At 37.7% G+C, this 8,271-nt stretch overlaps 2 protein-coding genes across 2 annotated transcripts; both read left to right on the top strand.

The window, feature by feature from the left end:
- LOC103438819 (pentatricopeptide repeat-containing protein At1g11710, mitochondrial-like) lies at positions 1 to 2,097 on the top strand. Its single transcript, XM_029105327.2, has one exon. The coding sequence runs from the start codon at positions 493 to 495 to the stop codon at positions 1,633 to 1,635; it is 1,143 nt and encodes a 380-aa protein (XP_028961160.2). The 5' UTR covers positions 1 to 492; the 3' UTR covers positions 1,636 to 2,097.
- A 3,463-nt stretch (positions 2,098 to 5,560) lies between these two features.
- Positions 5,561 to 8,271, top strand: LOC103438767 (uncharacterized). The gene is made up of 2 exons (XM_008377310.4): positions 5,561 to 6,347; positions 7,773 to 8,271. Exons 1-2 carry the CDS (start codon positions 5,804 to 5,806, stop codon positions 7,952 to 7,954), a joined length of 726 nt encoding a protein of 241 aa, XP_008375532.2. The 5' UTR covers positions 5,561 to 5,803; the 3' UTR covers positions 7,955 to 8,271.

Here is an 8,271-nt window from a genome sequence, read left to right on the forward strand (position 1 = left end):
TTTTTATTTTTTTTACTTTTTGGTTCGTAGAAGTAGAAGCTCTGTGGCCTATCGCAATTTGTCGCAGTATCTCAGTGAAGCGCGACGATGCATTGGATTTGGGGTCCGAAGGTTTGTTCCAGAAACTGCGGTGCTATTTGATGAACTGGGTTCCAAGCTTCTTCTCTCCCCAAAAACAACCCGTCTAATTTGCCGCGGTCTTCACGCGAGTAAGCAATTCTCACCTCCAAACTCCGACAACATTGTTTTCAAAATGATTTGTGTTAATCTTCGACAGAGGAGATGGAAGTTCTTAGACCAGGTATCCCCCACTCTAACCAGTTCATTAGTCAGCCGTGTTGTTAGCGGGTTTCGGAACTCGTCGCAGTTGGCTTTAGAGTTTTACAACTGGGTTCGTACGAACCAGAGTTGTTGTCCTCAATTTTGGAATCTTCTTGTACTTTAATTCGTGTTTTGATCCATTCTAGGAGGTACGATGATGCATTGTCTCTTATGGAGAGTCTAATGGGGGAAGAGGGTTTGCCCCCATTGGTTGTTTTGGAGGGGTTGGTTACTAGTTATGGTGAAGGTTGTGGTCGTTCAAGCCCTGCAGTGTTTGATGCACTTGTGAGGGCTTGTACTCGGTTCGGGGCCATAGATGGTGATTATGAGGTGATCAAGAAGCTTAGATTGGATTGGGTTTTGATTCACGCATGGAAGAACTTTCTTAATCATTTAATTAAGTTGAATGAGATTGATAGGTTTTGGAAGATGTATAAGGAAATGCTTTCATATGGGTATGTTGAAGATGTTGATACTTTCAATTTGGTTATTTATGCTCTTTGTAAGGAGTGCAAGTTACTAGAAGCAATGTCGGAATATTATCAGATGTTGAAGAGTGGAATTTGGCCTAGTGTTGTTACTTTTAACATGATTTTAAATGGTCCTGGAGCATGCAGGATGGGTGATATGGAACTTGCCTTGAAGGTTTTGAGAAAGATGGGGGTAATGTCGGAGGACTGTGTTACGGCCAATTCAGTTACTTACAATAATTGTATCATTAATGGGTTTTGCAAAATTAGTGGTTTACCGGTTGCAGAAGAAATTCATGCTGAAATGGCCGAGGCAGGTGTTGAGTCCAATTTGAGGACTTGTGCAACTCTAGTAGATGGGTATGCAAAACAGGGGCGTTTGGAGTTGGCACTTCGATTGTGCGATGGAATGGTGGAAAGGGGATTGGCCCCTAATCCTGTTGTTTACAATTCAATTATCCATCGGCTTCACATGGAAGGAGATACTGAGGAAGCTTTTTCCTTATTGTCTGACTCTGACTTGATTGATAGGCATATATGCTCTGATCAGTTCACCTACTCAATCCTCATCAAGGGGCTCTCTAGAAGTGGGCTTGTGATGGAAGCAGTTGGACTTCATAACCACATCCTTGAGAAGAACCTCATCAAGGATGTTTTCTCCCACAGTATCCTGATTGATTATTTGTGCAAAAGCAAAAATTTGACAGCAGCCAAGCAATTGACGGGCAGCATGTTTGTTCGTGGTTTACTTCCTGACACTGTCACCTATGGCACTTTGATTGATGGGCACTGCAAAGAAGGGAGCATAGGAAGTGCAGTTCAGATTTATGAAAAGCTGATGTGAGGGGAAGAAAAAACTAATTTGATGATATATAATTCTGTTATAAATGGGTTGCGGAAAGAGGCATCAGTGGGTATTTCAAAACTTTTGATGGATTCGTTATAGAGGCTGGATCTTCTTGACATTATAACCTATAACATGTTGTTCTAGAATCATAATAAGGACCTTATGAAGTTACAGATAAAAAATCAGATGTGTAGATCTTTCGGATCAAGTTACGTAAGGTTGTGGACCTACCGTTGATAGTTGACCAACTGTTGACTTTTGGTCAACACATTCCGAATTCTTCTACAATGTATTGGAGGATGTATAGCACATGAAATTATGGGTTTTATCGTTAAAGTTCTGAGATGATAATTGATATTTGTTCTTGGCGACGTTTGTGTGGACACCACGATAATTGTGCTAGAAGTCGTAGCACGGACTCCAAGTGAGTGACTTCAATACATGTGGTAATGGTTATTACCTTGAGATTCTTATTTATCCTTTTGTGGATATGACTTGATTTTATAAATGTGATTTCTATTGAAATGTGATTTTTTTTCATTTAGCCATCGATCTATTTTATGATTTAACCATTGATCTATTTTTATGAAATGTGATTTGACTTGTGCATTGGAAATATTTGTGAAATGTGATTTGAAATGCATGTTGAATTGTTTGTGAAATATGAGGGCTAGTAGCGGACCTTAACCCATTGTCATGGGGATTTGTTGCTTCAATATTGTTTCATTTCTCGCTTTGTTGATCCGCTCTAAATTTAGTGCTTGTGCTTTGTTTCATTTTGTTGAGCCTTTGTAACTTGTGTAACTTGATTCATGTCTTGTTTCTTTGAGCTGTTGATATGTTTCTTGGACTTCCGCTCAGTTTCGTTGAGTGGTTTGAAACTGAGTTTGTTGGGGTTCCGTTGAGTGGTCTGGTTTCTTGCTCCGTCTGGATTCCGTTTGAGGGGTTCAGAATCTCTCTTACACTACGATTTCGTTGAGTGGTCCAAAATTCCTTATACTGTGCGATTTCGTTGAGGGGTCCGAAATCCCTTGTACTCCTCGATTCCGTTGAGTGGTCCGGAATCGTATCCACTCAGATTTCGTTGAGTGGTCCAGAATCCCTTCTACTCTGCGATTCCGTTGAGTGGTCTAGAATCATATCTTGTTCGGATTCCGTTGAGTGGTCTGGAATCCCACTTTGTATTTTGATTCCATTGAATGTTCTGGAACCTGATATTGTTGTAGGTTGGATTAATGAATCTGTTGGTTATCACCTTGCGTTAACAATCATCGCGCCACTCTATTTTATGCTACAAACTCTCTTCTTTCTCTATATATTCCACTAATGAATCATTATAAAACTAGTTCACCTTTCATCAATAAAAAATGTGAATGAAATTTTGATATATAAAGTTAATTCCCATTCTCCTTCTCCAATCCCATCCCGTCAAGAAATGTCATTCCTCCAAAAATCTGGGAGGGCATTCCCTTTTTGGGTGGTGTCATTCACACGCCTATTTTTACTTCTCACAAACTATTCTTAATAATTGGTCGTCAAATCAAATAAATTGAAGATCAATGACAAAAAATTAATAAGAGTGTGATAGGAAGTAAAAATGAGTATGTAAATAACACTATTCTCTTTTTTTATCAAATTTTTGGTTCTTATTCCAATTTTTTTTTTGTTTTTCAAATAACTACCTATTATTTTAAAATTTGACATTGGTTAGGCCAGTGTTTGATGACCTAAACCCTACACGCTAAAGGAAAATATTGTAATGATAAGCGTTTGATGACTTTCCAGCACATTGTTACTTTATTTCTACTTAACCTTTGGGAAAATGCTAGGGAGACATATTTTTTAAATCATAGTTTGTAGATATATGATGTGACAATTGATAGTTGAATTCTTTTTTTAATGATTTAAAAAAGGAAAATAGTTATCGATGATACATTAAGTGATTTACAAAATACGGTTCAAATGGATTATCTCTCTAGCATCATACTAACCGTTGTTGTTGTTGTTGTTGTTATTATTATTATTATTATAATAGAAACTTGTAGTTCAAAATTTTCATTTTGTCCTTGGATTGTGGTGGAAAGTCTACTCGTGAAACCACCAATTCCTCTAGTTCTATTCTATGCGTATGGAATGAGATATCTTAAATTCACTTGAAATTGCTTTATGAGTAACACGAGGATACCCTCCAGCATCCAATCCCACCCTTAAAATAACTATTAAGCTACATTTTGACGGAAAGGAGACGGTGAGGAACCTTTTCCTAGGGATAATATAGGATCCCGTGATTGTGATCGTTCATCGTATATCGTGTAATCAATTTTCGTTAGGTACTATTTATATTTAATTTTAAATTTTAAAATGATTTCTGACCACACGATGTACGATGAACAATCACGATCATGGGATCCCTAGAATCCATAGGAAAATGATCCAGCGATGATCTTTTTCCCATTTTGACCGCTTTATCATGTGATTAACAAAATACGGGTCAAATAAATAATCTCTCTATCATCATTTTAATCGTAATTATTATTATTATTATTATAGAAATTGTTATTAACACCATAAAATCTCATTTTGTATTTCTCACAAGTGTATTTTTCTTTTTAAATGTAAAAAGTTTAGAATACAAAATGAAAATTTTTAAATGTCAGTAACAATTCAGTAAACAGAAAGTCTCTCGTGAAACCATCAATTCCTCTAGTTCTATTCTATGAGTATGGAAGGAGATATCTTAAATTCACTTGAAATTGCTTTATGAGTAACACGAGGATACCCTCCAGCATCCAATCCCACCCTTAAAATAACTATTAAGCTACATTTTGACGGAAAAGGAGACGGCGAGGATCCTTTTCCTAGGGATTATAGGATCCCGTGATTGTGATCGTTCATTGTATATCGTGTAGTTAATTTTCGTTAAGTACTATTTATATTTAATTTTAAATTTTAAAATTTAAAATGATTTATGACCGCACGATGTACGATGAACAATCACGATCATGGGATCTCTAGAATCCATAGGAAAAGGATCTAGCGATGATCTTTTTCCCATTTTCGACACTTTATCATGTGATTAACAAAATACGGGTCAAATAAATAATCTCTCTATCATCATTTTAATCGTAATTATTATTATTATTATTATAGAAACTGTTATTAGCACTCAAATCTCATTTTGTATTTCTCACAAGTGTATTTTTCTTTCTAAATGTAAAAAGTTTAGAATACAAAATGAAAATTTTGAAATGTCAATAACAATTCAGTAAACAGAAAGTCTCCCGTGAAACCATCAATTCCTCTAGTTCTATTCTATGAGTATGGAAGGAGATATCTTAAATTCACTTGAAATTGCTTTATGAGTAACACGAGGATACCCTCCAGCATCCAATTCCTCTAGTTCTATTTTGTGATTAACAAAATTTTCATACTCATACTCTATGAGTATGAAAATTTTGTTAATCACATGATATGGCGGTCAAAATGGGAAAAGGATCATCGCCGGATCCTTTTCCTAGGGATTCTAGGAATTTTGTGATCGTGATCGTTCATCGTATATTATGTGATCAGTTTTCATTAAGTACTATTTATATTTAATTTTAAATTGTATATTTTGAAATGATTTATGACCGCACGATGTACGATGAACGGTCACGATCACAGAATTCCTAGAATCCCTAGGAAAAGTATCCGGCGATGATCATTTTCCCATTTTGACCGCCATATCATGTGATTAACAAAATACAGGTCAAATAAATAATCTCTCCATCGTCATTTTAATCGTAATTATTATTATTATTATTATTATGGAAACTGTTATTAACATTATAAAAATCTCATTTTATCTCACAAGTGTATTTTCTTTCTATATGTAAAAAGTTTAGAAGACAAAATAAGAATTTTGAAGTCTCAATACCAATTCCGTGAAACCATCAATTCCTCTAGTTCTATTCTTTGAGTACGGAAGGAGGAGTCTTAAATTCACTTTGAAATTGCTTTTACGAGTAACACGAGGATACCCTCCAGCATCCAATCCCACCCTTATTTAAACTACATTTCTCCAGTCGAGATATGATCTGCAAAACAAGATCTGCCCTTGGCCTCTCTGAGGACTTCCATCAAGCCCCTGGCAGGCACATTTGGGGTACTCAGTAGTGGAGCAAAGATGGGTCATGGTCTATCGGTTCGGATAGGGTGGAAGGCAGCAGTATTGTTCGCGTTGTTTGCATGCCTCAAAAGCTCTGGTTTCACAGTGCTTTCCATACCATTTTTATATGCCTCTTTGGTTTTAGCTTTGGTTTCACTTGCTGCTCATCCATTGATAGACCTTCCCATGCTGTTGGGGAAGAACCCAGATGGGAGTTTCCCCACTTGGTCGGTTATAATGTTCAGCCCCTATTTGTATTTCGTCCGCGTCTCCTCGGCATTTCAGAGGTTGCATAGTAGGGAGGCTCTTTACACTGAAATCTCCGAGGGTTTGTTCGTTGGCGGGTGGCCTTCTTCGCCGGATAAACTGCCACCAGGTGACCCTGCCATTGTTGATTGCACTTGTGAATTGCCAAGGAAGTGTGAGGTTACAGGGCATTCTTATTTGTGTGTGCCAACATGGGACACGAGGGCTCCTCCGCCGGCTGCCATTGAATCTGCTGTCAAGTGGGCTTGCCGAAAAAGGGCTCAGAATAAGCCTGTTTTCGTCCACTGCGCCCACGGTACGCTGCTCAAATTTTGAGTAATTTTTCATGTTGGTAGTGAGATAGATTCACTTGTTTTGCGATGCATATAATGTGGTTGTATATATTTGTGAATTGTTCTGCAATGCAACATGTCTGGTGGTATTAGCTCCTAGATATCTATATAGGTGAGTAAAGTGAGGGGTAGTTGTGGTGCAATGCAGATAAGATTGCCTTAAGGTTAAGCCCTATGGAGGAGGTACTTCTTGATCAACCACTGCTCTGCTCAGGGCATCCTCGGGTTTGATAAGAAACGGGGTATCATTCCTGCAGAATGGTAATTGGTAAACAATGGATGATAAGAAACGGGGTAGCGTTTCACAGTGCTTTCGATACCAATTACCACTCGGCACTTTCTCGCTTATAACTCATCTACGCTTTTTTAAATACATTTAAAGGTTCACACAAAAGAGAACGAAAATAATTAAAAAAGCATAGATGAGTTATAAGCGCAGCACATCAAGAGGTTGAAATGATTCGATTAGCTTTGGGCTCTTCAAAACATCTTTGAAACGCTCTATACTCTGCATAATTAATGTCCCAGAAAAAGAAAAAAAGAAAAAGAAACTTAACGATTATATTAACTCGTTTATTGTTTAGGTTCGAAACTATTCATACTGTCTCATTTTTAAGCTAGATATGATCTTGTCCAGTCATTTCTTATGGAGGAACAATACTGTCATCGCTGTTGGTTTTCAGAAATAACAGTCACACACAGTTACAAAATTTAAGTTTGCATTTACGCGTGTAATTCTGAGCATGATCCTGGATAAACCCTGATGTTATGTGCGGAATTATTCAAACTTTTAGCCTCTAGATTCATTGCTTTTCGTTGAGAGAATTTGATGAGGACATTGCTGAAAAACCATTTACGGTTTACCAAGTAAAGAGATGGAAGAAAAGATGATCTCATTAACATATCTTTGTGGTTGGATTACCTTCCTGTGTTGTTTGTTTGTTTCCTGAGGTTTTTAGTTTCCCTGTTTTAGTTCCAATTTTCCCATGTCTAGTTGGATTGATGAATAAAGTTTTCTGCATTAAATTTCCTGCGATAGGAGGTTTCGGGTGATAAAGGGGCTCGTCCCTAAATATTTTTCGTAACAAATTTCCGCTGTGTTTTTTTTCATAGTAATGATATTTGATTGCTAGAGGTCGCACTTGATGCGATGGCAAGTGCCTTCGCCCATGAGCGGTAGGTCTCGGGTTCGAGACTTGGGAGCAGCCTCTCTATAAATGGGGGTAAGGCTAGCCGACATTCACCTCTCCCAGACCCTGCGTAAAGCGGGAGCCTTGTGCACTGGGTACGACCTTTTTAATGATATTTGATTGCTGAACTATTTGGATGGGTGTAGGTATTGAGTTGTAAGTTGTAACGAGAAATTGTTTTGTAATTTTCTTTTATAGGTCATGGGAGAAGTGTAGCTGTCATGTGTGCACTGCTAGTTGCTCTTGGGGTGACAGAGGACTGGAAAAATGCTGAGAAACTAATTCGAGAGAAACGTCCTCACATTAGGATGAATGCTCTACACCGCAGGGCTCTGGAAGAGTGGTCAAAACATCGGTTATCTCCTTCTAAGAAGAACTGATAAACCAAAGTAATAGATAGCCATGGTTTCTTGTGGTGCCAGTCGAACTGTTGACCCGGTGAACCTCATGTGGAACACGAAGCCACCAGGCTACAAAGAGACCGGCGACATCCATGTTTTCTGATGCTACTTTTAAGTCGGGAACGTCAATATTTCTTGAATGACTTAATGTGTGTAATTATGCTTGAACATTATCTTAATTTGTAAGAAGATTTATAATTTTCGACATATTAAATTAATGCAATGATTGTAAGATACATGCTCGACCCCCTGAGTTTTCAAGTGAATTTTCCAATGGCCCTACCGGCTGTTCTTCC

Source organism: Malus domestica, chromosome 07, assembly GCF_042453785.1.
Source record: "Malus domestica chromosome 07, GDT2T_hap1".
Classification (NCBI taxonomy): Eukaryota; Viridiplantae; Streptophyta; class Magnoliopsida; order Rosales; family Rosaceae; genus Malus; species Malus domestica.